The sequence below is a fragment of the Arachis hypogaea genome, chromosome 11 (assembly GCF_003086295.3).
Source record: "Arachis hypogaea cultivar Tifrunner chromosome 11, arahy.Tifrunner.gnm2.J5K5, whole genome shotgun sequence".
NCBI lineage: Eukaryota > Viridiplantae > Streptophyta > Magnoliopsida > Fabales > Fabaceae > Arachis > Arachis hypogaea.
This window is the reverse complement of record NC_092046.1, coordinates 140,504,518-140,528,597: the sequence shown is the minus strand read 5'-3', so window position 1 is coordinate 140,528,597 and position 24,080 is coordinate 140,504,518. Positions and strand designations below refer to the sequence as shown.

Sequence of the window (24,080 nt, the reverse complement as noted above, 5' to 3'; positions counted from 1 at the left end):
TTAATAATTAAAAATTAGATTATTTAAAATAATAATAATATTTCTTTGTCAATAATAATAAATGCATATATTCTAATTAAGGGGTAATTATATATTATTCTATTAAATATATTTTTTAAATTAAATTTTAAGAATAAAATAATATTTTAATTTTTTTCATTGAAATCCATGATTAATTAGTTTCTTTTAGGTAAGTTATTTTAAGATTTTGTTTTTAGATGTATTGGGTATGATTTTATTTTAATTTTTTTATTATATCAGTAATTAATTTTTTCTTAATTTTAAAAGTTTTATACTTGCAGAAAGAACGCAGATATTAACATATGATTATAATAAGAAAGATAATATTTATATATTATTAAAATTAAAATCTGTGTATTAATGTTTTAAATCAATTAATAGTAGCAATCTATATGATCATATTATTAAGAGAAAGATAATATTTTAATTTATTATTAATTATACTAAATATAAATTATATAAATTATATTATAATTATATAAAATTTATTTATTTTTAAATTAAAGAATTAAATTATTATATTATTAATTAATAATTTATTTTTAATTTTAAAAGTATTTTAATTAAGGAGTAAATTTGTTATTTTATTAAACATAATTTTCAAATAGTCACCAAAAAACATAATTTTCAAATTGAATTTTGAGAATAAAACAATATTTAAAATGAATAATTATCTAAATTAGTTTTCAAATATTTTTAAAGTGGACATTTTAGTCCAGAAAAAAATTAATACACAGGTTAATCCCCAAATTATTATTTCAACAGACAAATCAACCCCCAATATATTTTTTGGCGGAGTAATTACTCAAATCAGTTTTCAAAGATTTTAATTACATATTTTTTAGACATATTATTCCGTTAATTTTAATATATTTGATACGAAAAAAAATCTAACTAGAAGAATATAAGTAGTAACAACCTACCACAGGTAAATAGAGTTCCAAACTAATAACTATGTAGTAGTAATAATCTACCACAATTAAATAGAGTTCCAAATTTCTACAAGCGATCTATTCTTAACTCTACAAACTATACTCTAGTTCTTCGCGACTACTCTAATAATGGCTACATACAAAAATATGTCTATAGAGGATTGCACAAAATTTAACACAACAAAACTAACCTCAAAGTCGGCTGTCCCGACGTAATGCGAAGTCTCGTTCAACTTATTGATGTCTCCATCGTTACCAACTGCGCGCACGATCGTCGTATTTATCGATAATACGGTTAGAAAAGGGTAAAAGAGTCAAGAAAGTCGTTGAAAAGTTTAAACTGAGATCCAGTCAAAGACTGTGAACGACATCTAGTTAAAGACGTCTCCCATGTAAACGAGATATGTTGCATATAAACGAGATATATATGTGTCGCGTTCACGTGTCTTATCTCATTTACACTGTAAATAAAATACGTGTAAAATTATCTCGTTTACCGTATAAACGAGAACGAGATAAGAGAGTGTAATTTATTTCGGTAATAATTTTTTAGTTTATTTATTTCAGAATATCATATTAATTTTATTTATTAAAATAAAAAAACTTATTAAATAATAATTTATTTCCTAATCTTAAAAGCATCGTACTTATGTAAGGAACGTACGTATATAAATATATGATTTTGAATAACAAAATATTTATATATTATTAGTTAGAATGCGTATAATAATACTTTAAATCAATTAATGATAATAATAAATTTGAATATATTATTAAAAAAAATATAATATTCTAATTTATTACTATTACGCTAAATAAAATTATATTACAATGATACGTAATTATTTGTTACTATATTAAAAAATTAAATTGTTATATTATTAATTAATAATTTTTAAATTATCTTAAAAATAATTAAATGCATAGACTCACTTTAAGGAATAAATATCTTAACCTTAAGATTAGTTTATTTTAGAGAATTATTTTAAGATTTTATTTTTTAACCTATTAAGTATGATTTTCTTTTGATAGCCTTTATTTTCTCTCTACCTATGCATGTGTATTTTAGGAGCGTACAACTATTATCAAAAAATATTTTAAATAATATTAAATATCTTCAACACTTATTTTATATAAAATCTCAAATAGAATAACTTCTCATTAGAACTACAAATAATGAAAGAAAATAGGATAAAATAATTATTGAATAAAATATAGGGTAATTTACTATTTTAAATAAACTGGCCATCAATATTACCAGAATACACATTTTGCAAAGTGGATACCGAAATGCATTTTTTTCATAAACTATGTAAACCGCGACAGGAGTATCGCGGTTTTCAAAATGCACGTAATTCGCTACAGGGGTGTCGCGGTGTATGTGTGTTTTGCAGACGTGCATAAACTGCTACACGAGTGTCGCGGTTTATGCTTTAGTGTTGACTTAGTTCATTTTTCATAATTTTTGGATGAAAGTTTAACTTGCAATTTTTATGCATAGCGCAACATAGGTTCCTGCTTTGATTTAATTGAAATTAGTCTGTTGTACTCATTTTTTTACCAACAAAATTAGAACACGTTAACCCGAGAGAATCACAACTACATAGAGAATTGCTAACAATAACAACGTCACTGTAAAACGAACAGCAAGTACAACTTTACTTAACAGTAAGTACAACTAAAACAAAACAAGGACACAAACAAGGAAAGAAAAATGTAAGCTAATCATGACGACCTAATGACACCTATGTCTCGGCACTGGGGGCCGATCCTCGCTGAGGCAAGTCTCGCGAGTGTGTCCTGTCTGTCTGCATAGCCCACATCGCTTCGGCCGACTAGTATCAGCCTCATCCATGGTGTTACGGATTCTTGTTGACCTCGGTCGCCCTTCTCGGGCACGTCTCATGCTAGGATCAGGGACGATAGTAGGACCGGCATACGGTGGCCATAGACCCTCTGGAATAAGGGGCAAAAACCCCATCCGGTATACGCTGAACACCTTACTCATGGTATAAACCTCGTGGACGTACGTAGCCCAGTCTAACCGGGGCTGAGCACAGCATGCAATCGCATGGCAGCAAGGGTAATGGAGAGCTTGAAAGTACCCGCAATCACAAGTGCGATCTCTGAGGGAAACCCGATACGTCCCAAGCAAGAAGTTACCGGTAGGAGTCATCTCAGCCACGGTATACTCAGACTGATGTCTGTCGAACAAAATAACCGTGAAGCACCTCGCATCTTTCAGGTTGCGCTCTATCGCCTAAACCAGCGCTTGGCAAAACCGTTGGTCTGATCCCAACTGCGCCTCTGCTGTCTGCCTCCCCTTCAGTACAGAGTTAACACACTCGGATATGTTTGTCATCATGTGGCCGAACCATCTACCTCCATCCTGCTGTTGGGTCCACTTATCGTACTCCAGTCGGTTGGCCCAATCACACATGGCCGGATTCTCAGTCCTCATAATATCAAACTAGTAGTCAAACTCGGCCTCAGTCTTGGCATACGCCGCATTCACGAGCATCTGCCTTGCATCCTGACCCTTGAAACTGAGAGCAAAATTAGCTGCAACGTGTCGAATGCAATACACTCGATATGTATGAGGCAGTTTCCAACCACTGTCTGGTGCCTCCAATGCAGTCTTAATACCGTTGTGTCTGTCAGAATTCACCAGAATCCCTTCCTCTGGGGTCACATGTTGACGCAAGTGGGATAAGAAAAAAGCCTATGACTCAGCATTCTCCCCCTCAACAAGTGCAAACGCAATTGGGAATATATTCGAGTTTTCATCTTGTGCAATAGCCAGAAGCTAAGTCCCGCCATACTTCCCATACAGATGCGTTCTGTCAGTGCTGATTAGTGGCTTGTAATGTTTAAAAGCCTCAACGCATGGAGGGAATGTCCAGAAAAGTCGATGAAATTCTCTGTAGACTCATCAACCTCACCACCTACACGCACTGGAGAAGTCTTCAACAAAGCTATGGCTCCGTCCATCGTTGCTTGCATTCCAAGGATCCACGGGGCCAACTCCACAAATGACTCTTCCCAATCCCCGTAAATCTGGGCGACTGCCTTCTGCTTTGCCTTCCACACCTTCTGGTAACTAGGCATGAATCCGTAGGTTGACTCAGTAGCTTCTTACAACACCTTTATGGTAACCGCTGCATCCGTCTTAACCAAAAGATAGATCCTCGCGCATATTACGTGGGTAATCGAGCTGTCGGTGGTCGCTCGAAATCAATGTGGCCAGGCAAGTGTGGGCTTCGTTGTACCTTCTAACATCCCAGATACTCTTGCGTTGCCGAAGTGCCACGCGGATCATCCAGGTGCAGCCATTTCCAAACTCCTTGCATCTTCCAAGATACTTTAGATGATCAGATTCCATAACCCGATACTGAACTCCTCGAGGAATGCTATAATCCTTAACACTCATCACAACTTCCTCCTTAGTCTGGAAAGATTGACCAATCTAAAATTTCCCAAAAGCATTGCCCTCGTGTAATCCTTGGTATCCGAAGGTGTGTGCATCATCCGGTTGTTGACTCACTACTTCCAGGTTAAGCGTCGAGAAATGCGGCGGTTGTTGGTGGGACCTAGAACTGGATGGCCCCTGAGGTGCAGGTAGGGGAACTGGAGTCTCCTCCTCACTATCCCCTGATATGTGATCGGGCTCATCGTCCGAATCATAGTCCCGCATCGCGTTCTCAACGTGATCTGGCTCATCACCACCAACGAGACCAGTAATCAAACCAGGTGACCTATTTGCCAGTGCTAGAACAAGTGAAGGTGCAGGTAGTAGACAACCAGGTACAACGACAGGTATCGAAGTAGAAGCACCCCCCACCGTCGTCGACTGAAGATTTGGCGCTGAAGTCCCGGAACTTTCCACACGGTCTTCCAACTTGGCATACAACTCGTGTATTCTCACCTTCGAAAAAACTCCGCCAACAATGAAAAAAGACCCCATGTCTTCATCCGACCCTATGAAAAATGTTTCATACTGCACACCACTTGACACAACTGCCATCAGAATCTTGTAGAACACATTCACCAACTTGGCCCCACACAACTCTGCCTTCTGCAATATGTTCCTCTTCAGATCCGACATAGTATCAGTCAAACGGATAAAAATGCTCAGCGGTTCTTTGTCCATGAACTTAACGCCATGCCTATTACTTTTTTATTTTATTTTACGAGAGCAATGGACTAGAACCAACAAGCTCTCCTCACTATCCATTTGTGAAAGTGTGAAAATAACTCTCCTCAAGTGACCCACTCCCTATCTTGTTTGGTATTTATAGGCAAAGTTGACAAAGAATAAACCGCGACACCCCTGTAACAGATTATGTGATGTTTTTTACCAACTTAATCCGCGACACCCTGTAGCGGATTACGTGCATTTTGAAAACCGTGATACTCCTGTCGCGGTTTATATACTGTCGCGGTTTATATAATTTATGAAAAAAATGTATTTCGGTATCCACTTTGTAAAATGTGTATATTGGTAATATTGATGGCCAAGTTTATTTAAAACATAAATTGCCCTAAAACATATATTAGTTAAATTGTTATAATTAGGATAAATTTTTGTACTATATATAAAATATTAACGATGCAATTAATATATTACTATTATTATTATGAATTTTTTATTTTATACTATTATTTGGTATTTACATAAATAATAAAAAATATAAAATTATTTTATATAAGTTAAATATATTCATGAAATTTTATTTAAAAATATATTTTAAACATAAATATAAGAAAATAAATATTTTTCGCATTGCATAGATATTTATATTAGTTAATTATAATAAGAGTACATAAAAAGTAGAATAATCTGAATTCCATTATTAATCGAATACATTGCTTTCTTCACCAAGATAAAAATTGCATCCATTATTTTCTTGCTATCAGCAAAATTTAGTTCTAAACATTCCCATAAAATTAAACCACTTTCATTTTCACAGGCTATTGAAGGACTTAATTTAGTAAAAATCTTGTATTTCTAATTCTTTAACCATAAATCATTACTAGACCACGAAAAGTTGCACAAAGAATGTCTTAAAAATCATATTTTACCCGTTTTATTATAGGCATTAACAACCACCTTTAATTTTGGGCACACGAGCTTTAAAAATCACAGTGAAGATTTGATGAGGTGACATCCATATTAGGAACCCATCATAATATTCTAAACATTTGACTTCATGAAAGCACCTTTATTACATGCGCTAGAATAAACCAGTTGAAAAATGCAATGTAAAAGCATGTAGCCATCATTATCGTCTATGAGTATGTTTCAATTTTGTTCAATTAAACTATTTTGAAAAAGAGAACAGAGACAAAAACAAATGATAAATATTAGATATTATTTTTTCTTAGTTTTTAGGATTAAAAAAGAAGAAATAGAACTACATCAAATAACATTTATGTATGTCCTGATTTTATAGGATTAAGAGAGAGTCTTTTTTATGCAGAATAAAAAAATCATGTATTTTTTTATGGTATATTGTATAATACTCTTACATGATTTTCATACCTATACTCACAAACTACAAAAAAAAATTACTATATATGAAAAAGAAACAACTTAAAAGTCAGATAGTGAAAGAACAACCAAAACTTTTAAAAAAGTAGCCAAAAAAAAATCCAAAAGCATTTTTTGTAGGAACTGGCCTCTATTAGAATAAAAATAATTATATAAAATAATTATTATTAAGTTAATTTTTTATTATTGTGTTATACATCATATATTTGTTGTGATTGAATAAGCCATTATCATATTATACACATTTTTATCATGATTAGAATCATAGATTTTTTATTTTAATTTTTTAAGGTAGATATTAATATCAATTTGCCAAAAATTACGATTAATTTAAAATTATATTACAATAATTGAAAATTAAAATTATTGACAATTAACATAATTATGTATTAAATGCTAATTTGATATATTATGATTGACAATTAAGATAATTATGTAGAAAATAAAACATAGCAACTAAAATTAAATTTGTTAACTAATTGAAGTTAGGTAGGAAATATTTAACAATGATTTTAGCATTTAATTATTGATATATTATCATCATCATCATCAATTGATATCAATATAAATGGGTCACTATTAACGTAACAACTTTTCACTAATAAAATTATTGCATAATAGATGAGAATTAGAATTATATCAATATAATTAAAATATTTAAAATATTCTCGATTTATAACTAGTTTAATAATGCATTAAATATTGATTTTATATAATTATAATTAAGATATTTTTCTAAATTAGTATAACCATGTATTATTCATTAAATGCTAATTGTAATATAATTGTTATATTATAATATAATTATAATAAAGATATTTTTCTAAAATAAATTTAGAAGATAGAATAATGCTTTTATTTTGGAGGGAAAATAAATTCATGAGAAATTGATACCTCACTTTTATTAGTTGATAATGCATTAAATATTGATTTTATATAATTATAATAAAGATATTTTCCTAAATTAGTATAATTAATTAATTATGCATTATTCATTAAATGCTAATTATAATATAATTATAATAAAGATAATTTTCTAAAATAAATTTAGAAGAGAGAATAATGCTTTCATTTAGGAAAGAAAAAAATTTATGAAAATTGACACCTCACTTTTATTAGTTAAGAAAAAAATCTAATTTTAGTATATTAAGTAGATGAAATAATCTTCTCGATGCGAAATAAAAAAAAAATCATGTATTTTTTATGGTATATTGTATAGTACTTTTACATGAAATCCACCTTAAAAAACCTTTGGTATTGTATGCAAAATTATAAGTTTTGTACTCAACCACTATTTTTATTGTTAATTAATTGTTACTGATTTAATTTTAATTCATTATCAGTATAAACATTTTTATATAATTATTAAATAAAATTTATATAATTTAAATAATGAGTTTAGTTAAATAATGTTAACTTAAATCTGAAATAAATATAAAAAATATTAATTATTTAATATTTTTTACAATAATAACTAGTTTTTTTCTTCATTACTTTCTCTTTTATTTTTCCAGTCATCACAACAAATGACGAAAAGTTTGAAATATATATGCATGAGAAATGTGTTTAATATCCTATAAAGAAAAGTATAGGTAGACAATGAAAATATTAAACAATGTAAATAATAGATATATCAGATGTTCATTTCGTTAGATGTGTAGATGGTGTTGTAAAATAAATAAAAGATATACTAAATATAAAATAAAGATGTGTAAATAGAAGACTCTAATATTAATATAATTAGCTCAATAGAAATTATTCATATATTTATAAATAGTAACAAAAGAAAGAAAGAGAGAGAAACTATTCATAGAGAATAAAGAGAGAGAAAGATGTTTTTAGTAATATAAGGAGAGAGAGAGGATTTTATTATTGCTGTATGGAATACATCAGTTGCTTCTCTATTTATAGGCAAGGAAGTTTTACATTTTTCAACTTCATTAGTTTGGTTTGCCTTGAGAAGTTAAATTATTCAGTATTGAAATCAAACGCCCATATTAATGATGGTCATCCACCTCAACTTTCATCCTTATCACAACACTCCCCCTTGGATATCCATTTAGGATTATTGCCTCGTTAAAACCTTACTAAAGAAAACCCCAGTGGGAAAAAAAAACTTTAGTGAAGAAAAAAGAGTACAATATCCTTTAGTGATAGGGACTGCCTCATTAAAAACCTTGTCAAGAAAAACCCAATGGGAAAAAACCTAACCAAGGAAAAAAGAGTACAGTCTCCTCCTCTTGTCGACATCAGTTGATGTCTCGAAATCAGCGCATCCCAATCTGATGTACCAATCTTTTAAAAGAAGATTTTGGGAGTGACTTTGTGAATAAATCTGCCAGATTATCACTTGAGCGGATCTGTTGGACATCAATCATCCCTTGATTTTGAAGGTCGTGAGTGAAGAAGAATTTGGGAGAAATATGCTTTATTCTATCACCTTTGATGTATCCGCCTTTAAGTTGAGCAATGCATGCTGTATTATTTTCAAATAGGAAAGTTGGAGCTATCTTATGATCAATCAGTCCACATGATGACAAAATATATTTGATCAAACTCCTGAGCTAAAAATACTCACGACTTGCTTCATGAATCGCTAGTATTTCAGCATGATTAGAGGATGTTGCTGCAATCGTCTGTTTCGTGGACCTCCATGATATAGATATACCACCATATGTGAATAGATATCCTGTTTGAGATCTCCCTTTGTGTGCATCTGCATAGCCAACTAATTGTGACTTGGATCCATATGGATAAAACAATCTCATATCAACCGTTCCATGAAGATATCGAAAGATTTGCTTGATTCCACTCCAATGTCTTCTAGTTGGAGAGGAACTATACCTTGCTAGTAAATTCACCGCGAATGATATGTCAGGTCGCGTATTATTAGCAAGATACATTAGCGCTCCAATGGCACTAAGATATGGTACTTCAGGACCAAGGATATCTTCATTTTCTTCTTTAGGACGGAATTGATCCTTTTTCACATCCAAAGACCTTACGATCATTGGGGTATTCAAGGGATGTGACTTATCCATATAAAATCTTTTCAAAATCTTTTCTGTGTATGTTATTTGATGAATAAAGATCCCATTTTTTTATATGCTCGATCTGTAGGTCGAGACAAAATTTAGTCTTTCCAAGATCTTTCATCTCAAACTCTTCTTTTAGAGTTTTTATAATTGTTGGAATCTCTTCAGGAGTTTCAATGATATTTAAATCATCAACATACACAGCAATTATAATGAATCCAGATGCATATTTCTTTATGAAAACACATGGACAGATATCATCATTCTTAAATCCGTTTTTGGCCAGATACTCAGTAAGATGATTATACCACATTTGTCCAGATTGCTTCAGACCATATAAAGATCTTTGCAATTTAACTGAGTATAACCATTGCGAATATTCATTGGATGGTTTAGATATCTTTAGTTCTTCAGGGACTTTCATATAGATATCCCAATCTAATGAGCCATATAAGTAGGCTGTTACCACATCCATTAAATGCATATGCAGTTTATGATATGCAGATAAACTGACCAAATAACGCAATGTTATCGCATCCACTACAGGGGAATACGACAGGGGAATACGTTTCTTCATAATCTATATCGGGCCTTTGTGAAAAATCTTGTGCCACAAGTCGGGCTTTATAGCACACAACTTCATTTTTCTCATTTCGTTTTCTCACAAATACCCATCGATATCCAACAGGTTTTACATCTTCAGGTGTACGGACTACAAGTCCAAAGACTTCACGTTTTGCAAGTGAGTCTAATTCAGCCTTCATGGCTTCTTTTCATTTTGGCCAACCATTCCTTTGTCGGCATTCTTCAACTGATCTTGGCTCAAGATCCTTACTTTCATGCATGATATTTAATGTCACATTATATGCAAATATTTCATCGACAATTGTCTTATTTCGGTCCCATTTCTCTCCTGTAAAGACATAATTTATCGAGATCTCGTCATTTCACAATTTTCAGGTACCTGAACATCTTCTGGCGTTAACATTATATCAGAATTTTGGACAATTGCAGGTGTCTCTACTATGTCTTTTTCAACAGGAATAGTATTTACCTCTTTTCGCTATCGAGGATTTTTTGTCTTTGGAACCGACAAGCCTGCCACACTTCTGGTGTGAATTTGCTTCAGTGGCTACTTGTCCTACTGGGACATCAATTCGAATTGGGACATTTTCCGCTGGTATATAAGATTTGGTTATCCTCTTTGTATCGGAAAATGCATCAGGCAATTCATTTGCTATTCTTTGCAAATGTATAATCTTTTAAACTTCTAGTTCACATTACCCTGATCGAGGATCTAAATGCATCAAGGATGATGCATTCCAATTAAGTTCCTTTTCAGGAAGCTTATCCTCTCCCCCTAATGTTGGAAATTTTGATTCATCAAAATGACAATCCGCAAACCGGGCTTTAAATACATCTCCAGTTTGTATCTCAATATACCTCACTATAGAGGGAGAATCATATCCAATATATATCCCCAATTTTCTTTGGGTCCCATTTTGGTGTGATTAGGTGGTGCAATGGAAACATATATTGCACACCCAAATATTCTTAAATAGGAAATATTTGGCTGCTGGCCAAAAGCTAATTGCATAGGAGAGAATTTATGGTAACTCGTTGGCCTCAAACGAATAAGTGTTGTGGCATGTAAAATAGCATGCCCCCAAATCGAAGTTGGGAGATTTGTTCTCATAAGTAAGGGGTCTAGCAATCAATTGGAGGCGTTTAATAAGTGATTATGCTAACCCATTTTGTGTGTGAACATAAGCTACTGGATGTTCAACACTTATTCTATTAGCATACAATAAGTATCAAATGCTTGGGAAGTAAATTCACCAGCATTATTAAGACGAATTGCTTTGATTGGATTTTCTGGAAATTGTGCTTTTAATCGAATAATTTGAACCAGTAATCTCGCAAACGCCAGGTTGCGAGAAGACAATAAGCACACATGTGACCATCTCGAAGATGCGTCTATCAGAACCATAAAATATCTAAAAGATCTACATGGTGGATGAATAGGTCCACATATCTCACCTTGAATCCTTTCTAGGAATTCAGGGGACTCAAATCAAATCTTTACTGGTGATTACCTTAAAATTAACTTTCCTTGAGGACATGCAGCACAACAAAATTCACTAAATTTAAGAATCTCCTGGTTCTTTAGTGAATGTCCATGGGAGTTTTCAATAATTCTCCGCATCATGGTTGTTCTCGGATGACCCAATCGGTTGTGCCAAGTTATGAATTTATTTGGACTCGTAAACTTCTGGTTTACAATGGCATGTGATTCAATTGCACTAATCTTGGTATAATACAACCCAGGTGAAAGTGAGGGTAACTTTTCTAATATAACATTTTTATTTAAATCATGAGTTGTGATACATAAATACTCATAATTTTCCTCATTAATTGTTTCAATATGATATCCATTTCGGCGAATATCTTTGAAACTCAACAAGTTCCTCAGAGACTTGGTAGATAATAGTGCATTATTTATTATAAATTTTGTTCCTCCGGAAAACAAAATTATAGCTCTTCCGGAGCCTTCTATTACATTGCCTGAACCAATAATAGTATTAACATATTCTTTTTTTGGCACAAGATGGGTAAAATATATATCACTTTTAAGAATAGTGTGCGAACTTGCACTATCCACAAGGCAAATATCTTCATTATATGTCCTTGCCATTTTTCTTCAAAGACAAATAATAATAATAATAATAAAATGATTAAAAGTACATGCACGGTAAAATTATTCACATGAATAATTAACAAACACACATATTAAACTATTCCATCATTGATCAAATAGCCAATATTTCCTTCATAATCCTTAAAGAAATTAGATACATCATAACGAGTGGTGGAATTTTCATCATTTGAAACAAAATTTGTTTCCTTTCTTTTGTCATCATTTTTCAAGGATGCTTGATAAAGATCAACTGGGTGCCTTGAGGTATGACAGGTACGTGACCAATGACCCTTTCCACCACAACGGAAACACTTATCCTCTGTTGATTTATTTTGCCCAGAATTTCTTTCTTTATCCCACTTCTGGTGAGATCCTCTCTTTTGAACATAATTCCCTTTCCTTCCATAATTTTTCGTGCTACTAAAACCTTGCGATTTACCTCTTCTAGGGTAATGATTTGCCACATTTACTTCAGGAAATGGGGCGGCGCCAACTGGGCGCGCTTAATGATTTCTTAAGGGTAACTCATTGTTGCGCTCAGCAACAAGAAGGCAATAAATTAGCTCAAAAAAAATTTTAAATCCTTTTTCTCGATACTGCTACTGTTGCAGGAGCACATTCGAGGCATGAAAGGTCGAGAAAATTTTCTCTAACATATCGGACTTGAGGAAGTATCACCGTCTTTTGATGATTGTACCTTTCTTCAAGGTCTTTCCACAGATCTGCAGGATCTTTTAATGTGGGATATTCATTTTTCAATCATACGTCAAGATAACGACGAAGAAAAATTATGGCTTTGGCTATATCCTTCTGAGATGTATTATTTTCAGCCTTAATGGTATCTCCAAGATCCATTGAATTAAGATGAATTTTATCATCTAGTATCCATGATAAATAATTATTTTCAGATATATTAAAAGCATTATATTCAAGATGAAAGGGATTCGACATAATAAAAATTTGTTACCTGAAGTCTTCCTAAAATTTGATCAGAGTCTCGTACTGATAACATGTTGTAAAATAAATAAAAAATATACTAAATATAAAATAAAGATGTGTAAATAGAAGACTCTAATATTAATATAATTAGCTCAATACAAATTATTCATATATTTATAAGTAGTAACAAAAGAAAGAGAGAGAGAAACTATTCATAGAGAATAAAGAAAGAAAAAGATATTTTTAGTAATATAAGGAGAGAGAGAGGATTTTATTATTGCTGTATGGAATATCTCAGGCAAGAAAGTTTTACATTTTTTAACTTCATTAATTTGGTTTGCCTTGAGAAGTTAAACTATTCAGTATTGAAATCAAACGCCCATATTAATGATGGTCATCCACCTCAACTTTCATCCTTATCACAACAGATGGTTATTTTAATGGGAGCCACTTAGATAAAGATGTCAAAAATATCTTTTTTTAAGATATTTTTTAAAAATTAAAATTTAATACATATAATTAATTAAACTGTGTTATTTTTATTAAAATTAGATCAGACAAATCAATTTAGTCAAAAAATTAATAAATTTAATTTTGAACCGGTATAAATTAATATTTTTTTATAAAAAATGACTACAATACCCCTATTATAGAAAATGACTAAATACTCTTATTATATATATTAATTTTGAAAACTCTAAATCCTAATCTTATGACAACAGAGAAGAAAAATGCTAGAATTTAGGATTCTCAAAATTAATATATATAATAAGAATATTTTAGTCATTTTCTATAATATGGGTATTGTAGTAATTTTTTATAAAAAAAAAATTAATTTAGACCGTTTCAAAATTTGATTCACCATTTTTCGGTCAAATTAATTTGTCTGGCGTAATTTTAACAAAAATAACACGATTTAATCGATTATATGTGTTAAATTTAATTATAAAAAAATATCTTTAAAAAAAGACGTTTTAGACATCCTTATCGGAGTGGTCTCCTATTTTAATATTAAGATTTGGATAGATAATTTAGAAGTGTAGTGTATTTTTATTGGAAAAATATAGATAACCAATAACATTTTTGAACAATGTGAATTAATATGGTTAAAAGAGTAAATTAATCTTAAATTTAATTAGTAGCATTAAATTAGGATGTAGTGTATTTTTATTTGATTGGTGGTTGTTCATGTTGTTCAAGATGGTCATTATTTACCTAACACTCCTAATTTTTATTTTATGAGAAAATTTCACTTCTCTCCCATACGAGATGTTAAAATGACACTTCTCTCCCCTTTATTTATAAAATGTACATTCATCTCCCTTATAAATTTTAAAAAACTTCCTTTTTAATCCATTTTAATTTTTTGTGTTAACTAATTTTAACTTTATCCATTTTCAAGAAAAAATAAATTATTTTTTTACAAAAATACCCTTTAACAAAAATTTTATTTTTTGTCATTAATTTTACTTACCAAAATACCATTTAATAAAATTTTTTTTATTAATTAAATTATACTTTTACCAAAATATTTTTAAAAAATTTAATAATTAAATTATTTTTTCTAAGATACCCTTCAATAATTTTTTAATTATTAATTATAATTTTACCAAAATTTTTGTTAACAACTTTTTTATATTTTATTATTAATTTTTTAATATCAATATATATTATTTTAATATTAAAAAAATCTTAGTAAGATTATTTTTCATATTAATATATATTAATTGTTATACATATTAAAAATGGTCAAATTTTTTTATTTAATGTTAAAATAATATACATTGATATCGAAAAATTAATAGTAAAATATAAAAAATTATTAACAAAAATTTTGGTAAAATTATAATTTAATAATTAAAAAATTATTGAAAGATATCTTAGAAAAAATACTTTAATTATTAATTTTTTTAAAAAATATTTTGATAAAAATATAATTTAATAAATAAAAAATAATTTATTAAATAGTATTTTGGTAAGTAAAATTTAATGATAAAAAATAAAATTTTTGTTAAAGAGTATTTTTATAAAAAATATTTTTTTAAAAAAAATAGATAAAGTTAACTACAAAAAATTTAAAATAGATTAAGGAGGAAATTTTTTAAAAATTAAAAAAGAGAAAAATGTATATTTTATAGATAGAGAGGAAAAAAATATCATTTTAACATCTCTTATTTTATTGATGATTGTTCATATAGTTAAAAAAATCATTGGTTAGGTAAGATAACCCAATATATAATAGCAATAGAAAAAGGATAGTAGAGCCCTTGTGATGCATACTTAATGCTATTTTAATTTCCTAGCTAGTACACCCTCGCGGCCTCACCAACACCAACCAACCAACCAATGCCATCATATATATAATATAATATATGATATATTATACTGAATTATTGCTACTCTATTGAACATCTTTGACCAGCTAAGGAGAGCATGCTAGAAAGAGATCAGAGGCTAATGTTGCTCTTGTCGTTGTTGCGGAGGTGGAGGTGGTGTTTGGTATGTGTGATATTGATAATAGGAGGAGGCGGCGGCGGTATGGCGGGGAAGCCTCAGCGGATTCTGTTGGATACAGACGTTGACACTGACGATTTATTTGCTCTTCTCTACCTATTAAAGCTCAACACTTCACTCTTTCAATTAGAGGTCTCTGTCGTCATAATTTTGTTATTCAAGAATTAATCAGATAAAAAGAAAATAATGAATTGAATGGTGCAGGGTGTGACAATAAGTGCGAATGCATGGACGGACAGCGGGCACGCGGTGAATCAGATATACGACTTACTGTATATGATGGGAAGGGATGAGATTGCGGTGGGAGTGGGCGGAGAAGGGGGAATACTTGAAAACGGTACCGTTTTGGGAAACGTGGGTGGATATCTGCCAATCATACAACAGGCGATCACAACAGCAGGAGGCTGCAGATACAGGCAGGCCATTCCTGTTGGTCTTGGTGGCCGCTTAGATGTCAATTCAAATTATGGCATCCGTAAAGCTTTCCTTCCTCAGGTAAATCCTACACTCCATAACTCACAAATCATAAAACACCACTGTCAGAGGATTTTGCTAATCAAAAACTAAAACGGACCAAATCTATGGAAATTTCTCAAGTACAAAAACGTAATTACAACGACGAAATAACAGTCTGAACTCTTAGCAGCGCTTTTCCAACCTAATGCTCAGTTTGGTTGGAAAGAAGTGTATAACTCTTCCCTCCTGTCCATTTTTTCTCCCTTAATTTAAAGTCATTAAAATGGCTAAATTCATAGGATTGACTCGTTAATTAGTCCGCTTTAAATGGACACCTATCATACATTGACACAGGAAAGAGACCACGCTCTAAATTTCTGATTTTTTAAAAATATGAACGTATCAATTCTTCTGTTTATTTGGATCTTTTAGATCTAACAAAAATATTAAATATGATTTCTATTGTATTGAACTGGTCCATATACGAATGCACACCTGAAAAAATTTTTAAAATAAGACAAATTAAACTCAAATTGATAGGTCAAGATTTTGAGAATTTTAGAAATTTAAATGTATTTTTAATTTTTTAAAATTTAAATATCTGCAAAGTAAAAGGTTATAATCTATTTATCTTTTTTTTAAATTTATTTCAGGAATATGTATTAAAAATAAAAATAAATATATTAATACGTAATAATATTTAAGTATGTCTAAATATATTTTAAAAAAATTATTTTTTATTAAGACATAATTAAACACAAAAAATATGTATCGTATTTAAAATATATTAGATATGTGAAAACGTTAACTCAGCAAAATATATATATACTTTAAATATGAATACACTTTTAAATTTAAAAGTAGATCCGCAAAGATAATAGATTAAATAACTTTTATTTATGAAATTTATAAAAAGTTGGACCAGTTCATTAAAAAGGTCAGATCTTGTTTAATTTGTATATTTTTTATTTTAAAAATGTATCTCTTACTTTTTTTTGGTATTAATGTATCTCCTAAAAAGGAAAAAAAATACAGATATTTATAGTATAGTCTTATCTCCCTATTACCTCATCTTATCTAGGAAAATATACCAAAGCAGAAAAAGATTCTATAATCTATCCTAATTCTACTTTATAAAGTTTATATATAGCTTGTTTTCGTCATGCAAACAACATTTGTCGTTATTTTGATACTTTATTCATAATCTATTCCTAGTAATTATGAAAGATCAGTAATCATAATTTACTCACTTTTAACATCATACTTTGCTTAGTTTATATAAATTAAAATTAATTGATTAATTGTGATAAGTTTAAATAAATTTTTGGTCCCATAAACTTTTTTATTTATATATTTTTACTTTCGTCATGCAAATAACATTTGTCGTTATTTTAATACTTTATTCATAATCTATTCCTAGCAATTATGAAAGATCAGTAATCATAATTAACTCACTTTTAACCATGGTTCTAAAAATCGGTCCGGACTGACCGGTCGAACCAATTTAATCAAAAATCGACGATAAAAACGGTCCGATTCACTATCTATAACCGCCAAATTTAAAAATCGTCAAACCAGTCGGTTGGACCGGACCAGTAACCGGCCGATTTTCATAAAACGACGCCGTTTTGTTGATTTGTAAAAAAAAAAAACAATTGCTGATAACAATGCATCTGTGAATAATAACTTGTCTGTCAATCTTCCTATTTCGAATGATACTGCTAATCCTAATCCTCCTATTTCGAATGATGCTGCTAATCCTAATCTTTCTAGTACTAACGATAGTCAGTCACAAGGTTCTCCTAATCCTAATCCTCCTATTTTAGATATGTTTTTTTACTATTTAACTTTTGAGTTTGTATTTTGATAAGATCATATGGATTTAGTTGATGATATTTTATTCGAAGATATTTTAAGATTTATATTAGATTATAATTATATTTTAGGATGTTTATTTATAATTTAATTATTATTCTATTCTAAAACGATTTTTTCGATTGAACTACCGATTGAACCAATTAGATTAATAAATTAATAAACAGTACTAGAGCGATTCGATGACCGATCCCGTTCTCACAACCTTACTTTTAACATCATATACTTTGCTTTGTTTATATAAACTAAAATTAATTAATCTATTTTTATTTTGTTATATTAATTGCTGACATGTCGGATTAAATGTTGTTACTATATTAACATTTTAGTTTTGCTATATCGGTACTTATCAAAGTAACGACAAATTGTCTTATTGGATCAAAATTTAAAAAAAAATATATTACAAGAATTAAAATAAAAGTTAATATTCAATTTGATCCTTACAAATTAAAATTGGACTCAAATTAAATTTAAAATTTTAATTGATTTAAATTAGTTCTTTAAATTTACAATTATAACTTGCATTAATTCCTGAATTTATCTTAATTAATAATATATTAATTTGGTATGTTAATTTGCTGTGATTTAGATTTATTGTCTTGATTCTATGTGATCAAAGACCTATTAGAGTTTCTAGGAGCTTGATAGCTCTGTGTAAGAACCCCAAATTTTACAAATTAAATTTATTATTATCGTTTTTGTGAGAATGTTGGAGAGCAAATTAAGTTTTTAGGCGTTCTAGTAGGTCTTAGTCACATAAAACATAGGCGAAGAACCCAAATCGTCGTAAGTTAACATGTAAAATTAGTACAACATTAACGAAAATCATCTTATGAACTGACGTGAATTACTATTGTAAATTTTGGAGTCCAAATTGAGTCAATTATAGTTTTAAAAGTTATTTTGATTTTGACCTTAATTTTATGGGTCAAGTTGAGTATTAAGTTATTAACTCACCAAAATAATAAAATAGATATTTTATAAGGAAAAATAATTATTAAGTCATTGCAGTATTTTAATATTGGGTAAACTACAAAAAATACATATAAATTATCTTGATATAGACAAAAATATTCCCAGATTTTGTAACCAACAAAAATACTCTTAAATAATTTAAAAACATGCAAAAAATGTCTAGTTGTGATTAAAAATGTGCCCTATTAACGAAAAGTATGACATGACTCACCAGTCCAACCGGACTGCTTGATAAAAAATTTTAAAATTAATGAAAATGTAATTTGAACCTAGATCTTCTTTAGATTACATACTCTCTTTTACACTAAACTATTTTATTTCTTACTATTTGAAATACTATTTATTTATTAATTATATAGTAAAATTACACAGTAATTTTTTTAAATATTATTTTAATTTTATACTCACTTATATTTAAATTAATTATATTTTTATTATTTATAATTATTAATATAAATGTTATTAAACTTGTATAAATAAAAAATATCAAATATTTTTATTAATTAGAATATAATTATTTTTTTATGATTATATGATATTTATTAATATTATTTTTCAATAAATACATACAGTAAATAATAATATAATAAATATAAAAATATTTTAATATAAAAATAAAAAATATTTATTATAAAAAATACTAAAATTTTATATACTTATTTAATAATAATCGAATTATAATTTGTTGATTATAATATAATTTGTTGATTATAATTTGTTGAAATTTAATTGTTTTTAAAATAATAGTGAAAATATGTTTTAAATTTTGATTTTAAATTTTTGACTATTTTATATTTTTTATTTACCTAGGATTGATTTTATCTATTCAATCAGTACCTCATCGGTTAAACCAATAAATCAATAAATCATTAGTCCGATTGGTTCAATCACCGATTCGATTCTGACAACTATGGTTTCACTTATCATATAAGAAGCTCTATTTGCCACTATATTTTTTTCTGTTAACATAAAACATTTTAATTCATGGTTATATATTTTTGTCACGTCTTTAAATAATTTGAAAACATTTTTGTCGATGACAAAATTTAAGAGTACAAAATAATTCCAGTATATTTTTAATGGTTTACCTTTCAGCCTTTAATAAAACGTAAACTCACTCCTAGGCTTCTAGCTTAGAGAAGTTTGTTTGCACAAACCTTGGAAGTCATATAACATAAAAAGAAAAATTATATGAAAATCAAACTGTGAAAATGAAATTATTAACTGCATAAGAGAGGAAAACAAGTACATATACATCTACACTAACCCAACCTTAGGAGCTTGGCTTAGGAGTTACCATCCATAACAAGATAAAAGATACATTGCAAAGTACATAATTATATGATTTGATGTTCTTATTATTACTCAATTATTCTATATGCTCGAGCCTAAAATTGCTATGAATAATTTTTGAGTTGATCATGAAATTAGGGAAGAAGGAAATATAGTCCTCTGAGACAGGCAAGCTCTCAGGAAGTGCTGATTGACAAAATATCAAAGGGTCCAATAACACTGCTTATGAGTGGAACACACACAAACATGGCCATTTTCCTTATGAGTAATCCACACCTTAAGAAGAACATAGAGCATATTTATATAATGGGTGGAGGTGTAAGGTCAAGCAACCCAACTGGTTGCTGCCCCAAAAATGCAACCTCTTCTTCCTGTGTGCCTAGGCAGTGTGGTGACCATGGCAACATGTTCACTGATTATAACACCAACCCTTTTGCAGAGTTCAATATTTTTGGAGACCCCTTTGCTGCATATCAGGTATGCCTCTTCAAAGTAATTTATAACAAAATTGTTAGGTGTATATAAAAAACCAGCCATTAAATCAGCCACCATGTATCTATGTATATATATATGTGTTGTTTAATTTATTTTCAATATGTATTTTGTATTTCAATATATATTTTATACGGATGGTTAATTTGGTAGCTAATTTTTGGTGTACTAGTATGATTGAATTTATAATTGTTGTTTATTGTTAACACACATTGGTTAATACATGCATTAGTTCAATTATACCTCCAATATTTCAACATGTTTCAATTATAGATATTGACTTGTTATTGACATGTAAGCCTAGTTCAATCTTTCTTAATGATGTTAACTGATGAAATATATTTGAAATATTAGAGAGAGAATTAAAATAAACTAAAACAATAAAACATAGTTTACAACTCAACTTTGCAGGTGATTCATTCTGGAATTCCTATCACCCTTGTACCACTTGATGCAACAAACACAATTCCCATCAATGAACAATTCTTTGATGCATTTGAAAAGAGTCAAGACACATATGAGGCACAATATTGTTTCAAGTCCTTGAAAATAACTCGTGATACTTGGTTTGATGACCAATTCTATTCGGTAAATATATATGTTTTAGAAGTTATTTTGTTATTAATATCTGTTTGTTTTACTTGATTATGGATGTGAATTAGAGCTAATATATTATGCATAATGACTTTGTTGTTAGTAGAGTTATTTTATGTGGGATTCTTTCATGGCTGGTATAGCAATCTCAATCATGAGTAAACCCAATAACCAGAATGGAGAAAATGAATTTGCTGAAATGGAGTATATGAACATAACTGTCATTACTTCGAATAAACCCTACGGTTTATCTGATGGATCCAATCCATTCTTTGATAATCTTAAAGTTCCTAAGTTCAATCTAGAGAAAGGTGGGGTGCATAGTGGTCATGTTCAACAAGGACTAAGAGATCCTCTTTGCTTTGTCAAGAATGGCAAAGGAAAATGTCAGGTAGGCTTCTTTTCTAAGGTTGCAACTTCATTTTGTTACACACAATATCAGTTCTTATGATATGTTCTGCAACATGTTTTATAGGATGGTTACACAGCAGAGGTAAATGGCCCTGACTCAGTGAGAGTACTTGTTGCCACAAAAGCAAAGCCTAACCGGGATTTTGGGAGTTCACTTGACAGAGAATATTACAAAAGCTTCTTGAATGTTAGTTTCACTTTTTATTTGAATATTTATGTGTATCAGAATCTGATTTTGGTTCTTGGGTGGATTGAAGGTTCTAAAACAACCACAGAATTCTGGGAGGTTCAACTTCACTACACAGTTTCCTTACTACAAAGAAGAAACTTACAAGCCAAGTTTTCATAATAAAAGATTAGGGAAACCTATTGTGTTTGACATGGACATGAGTGCAGGAGATTTTCTTGCTCTATTTTACCTCCTGAAAGTGCCTGTTGAAGTCATCAATCTTAAGGTATCCATTCTAATGTTTCCCTTTTGGTTGTTTCTGTGAATGGAAGAAAAGAAAAAAAAGAACTCTTTATATTTGCTGAACTTAATCAGTGGCTTGTGGCTTAGGCAATCATTGTGAGCCCAACAGGATGGGCAAATGCAGCAACAATAGATATCATATATGACATCCTACACATGATGGGGCGCGACGACATCCCAGTTGGTCTTGGAGATGTTTTTGCAATGAATCAGACAGATCCAATCTTCTCAGCTGTTGGACAATGCAATTATGTTAAGGCTATTCCCCATGGAAGTGGCGGCTTTCTAGACTCTGACACGCTCTATGGCCTTGCTCGCTATCTACCTCGCAGCCCAAGAAGGTTACTACTTTCATAAATCATAAAAATTTCAAGTGTTCCTTATCAACAATAATAGAGTAACTACCTCAGTCATGATGACCAAACTGGTTTTTTTTTTCAGGTATACAGCAGAAAACTCTGTAAAGTTTGGGGCTCCTCGCGATACTGATCACCCTGAACTTAGACAACCATTAGCCATGGAAGTTTGGGATTCTATATTGCAAACTGAACCAAATTCTAAGATCACAGTATTAACTAATGGACCCTTGACTAATTTGGCAAAGGTGGTATCATTCAAGAATGTTAGCTCTAGAATTGAGGTATGATTGATATAACATTATTTTAATTGGCATAGGGATGTATGAAAAATGATATAACTTTTATTGCAACATGTTACAGGAGGTTTATGTAGTTGGGGGACATATCAACAGCAATGTCAATGAAAAAGGAAATATATTTTCTGTTCCCTCAAACCAATATGCAGAATTCAATATGTTCTTGGACCCTTTAGCTGCCAAGACAGTATTTGAATCACAACTTAGCATCACACTCATTCCACTTACTGTCCAGCGCAATGTAAGTTCTTTCCCCGATATCATAAGCCGGTTGCTTCGGACAAAAGGAACAAAAACCCCGGAGGCTATGTTTTCTAAGCGCTTGCTGTCAAGGCTATACCGTTTGAAGCAAGTTCATGAAAGATATCAGCATATGGTATAGGTTCCTAAATCCACATCTAATTTCTAGCTTATGTTAAAACTTCATGAGTAATGTATTTTAATATCATGTTGCAGGACACATTCTTGGGGGAAATTCTAGGTGCAGTTGTCATGGCTGATAACCATTTAAGTCTTAATCCGAAAATTGAGGTGAAGCCAATTAAAGTTTTGGCTGATGGTGTTGAATCCAGTGATGGAAAACTTGTGGTGGATAAGGAACATGGGAAATTAGTGAGAATTTTAAGGCAGGTGGATGTGAAAGGTTATCATGATTTGTATGCAGAGAAACTTAGTGATCATAATCAGTCTGCTAAGGTAGCAAGCTTTGAAGAACAGAGGAGAAAATGGAGTAATCCTCAAGGTCAAAGCTAAGAGCAATTCTTTGTGATCATTTTGCAAATAATAACCCATCTTTTGTCATTTAGTTTTATATTTGTATGATATGGTATTAGTTGTGTGGTTGATAATTTTCAATGCTTGATATTTCATATGCTATTTGTATCTACACTAACTATGTCAATAGCCATTAATCTTCAATTTTGGAATGAAAAAAAAAATACAAGAAACCAACTTTTAGTTAGCTAACATTAACCAATTTTAGTATTTAGGTTTATAATTTAAGATTTAGAGCTAAATGTTTATGATCTAGAATCTAAAATTTAAAATAAACAAAATAATTAAAAAGCAATTAACTGATATTACTTATAAAAAGTTAGTTACCTAATATTACTCTTTAGAAATATACAAAAGTTAAAAAAGGTAAAGGACTAAAGGTTGAAATCCTAT

General features: G+C 30.2%; 2 protein-coding genes across 4 annotated transcripts; one reads left to right on the top strand and one right to left on the bottom strand.

Moving 5' to 3' along the window:
- Positions 1 to 2,688: 2,688 nt before the first annotated feature.
- Positions 2,689 to 3,393, bottom strand: LOC140176247 (uncharacterized). The gene is made up of 2 exons (XM_072206184.1): positions 3,236 to 3,393; positions 2,689 to 3,157 (listed from the first exon to the last, which is right to left on the bottom strand). The coding sequence occupies exons 1-2, from the start codon at positions 3,391 to 3,393 to the stop codon at positions 2,689 to 2,691; spliced, it is 627 nt and encodes a 208-aa protein (XP_072062285.1).
- A 12,044-nt stretch (positions 3,394 to 15,437) lies between these two features.
- On the top strand, positions 15,438 to 23,860 carry LOC112723024 (nucleoside hydrolase 3). Of its 3 annotated transcripts, none has more exons than XM_025774242.3 (11): positions 15,438 to 15,822; positions 15,895 to 16,185; positions 20,428 to 20,766; positions 21,193 to 21,369; positions 21,482 to 21,766; positions 21,851 to 21,973; positions 22,044 to 22,241; positions 22,346 to 22,599; positions 22,700 to 22,898; positions 22,978 to 23,289; positions 23,370 to 23,860. In XM_025774242.3, the coding sequence occupies exons 1-11, from the start codon at positions 15,610 to 15,612 to the stop codon at positions 23,664 to 23,666; spliced, it is 2,688 nt and encodes an 895-aa protein (XP_025630027.1). In that variant the 5' UTR covers positions 15,438 to 15,609; the 3' UTR covers positions 23,667 to 23,860. The 3 variants fall into 3 exon arrangements, 2 of the variants coding, with proteins under 2 accessions (XP_025630027.1, XP_025630028.1); XR_011867945.1 differs by having other exon boundaries at positions 15,440 to 15,822; positions 22,331 to 22,599; XM_025774243.3 differs by having other exon boundaries at positions 15,564 to 15,822; positions 15,909 to 16,185.
- Positions 23,861 to 24,080: the final 220 nt, after the last annotated feature.

Excerpts from the sequence above, each read along its gene's own strand:
- LOC140176247 (XM_072206184.1), bottom strand. The coding sequence starts at position 3,393 with ATGTGTGATTGGGCCAACCGACTGGAGTACGATAAGTGGACCCAACAG. Across the intron at positions 3,158-3,235 it reads CAGTTGGGATCAGACCAACG|ACATCAGTCTGAGTATACCG; the intron begins GTTTTGCCAAGC and ends TTTGTTCGACAG.
- LOC112723024 (XM_025774242.3), top strand. The coding sequence starts at position 15,610 with ATGCTAGAAAGAGATCAGAGGCTAATGTTGCTCTTGTCGTTGTTGCGG. Across the intron at positions 21,767-21,850 it reads ATGGCAAAGGAAAATGTCAG|GATGGTTACACAGCAGAGGT; the intron begins GTAGGCTTCTTT and ends CATGTTTTATAG. Across the intron at positions 21,974-22,043 it reads ATTACAAAAGCTTCTTGAAT|GTTCTAAAACAACCACAGAA; the intron begins GTTAGTTTCACT and ends GGTGGATTGAAG.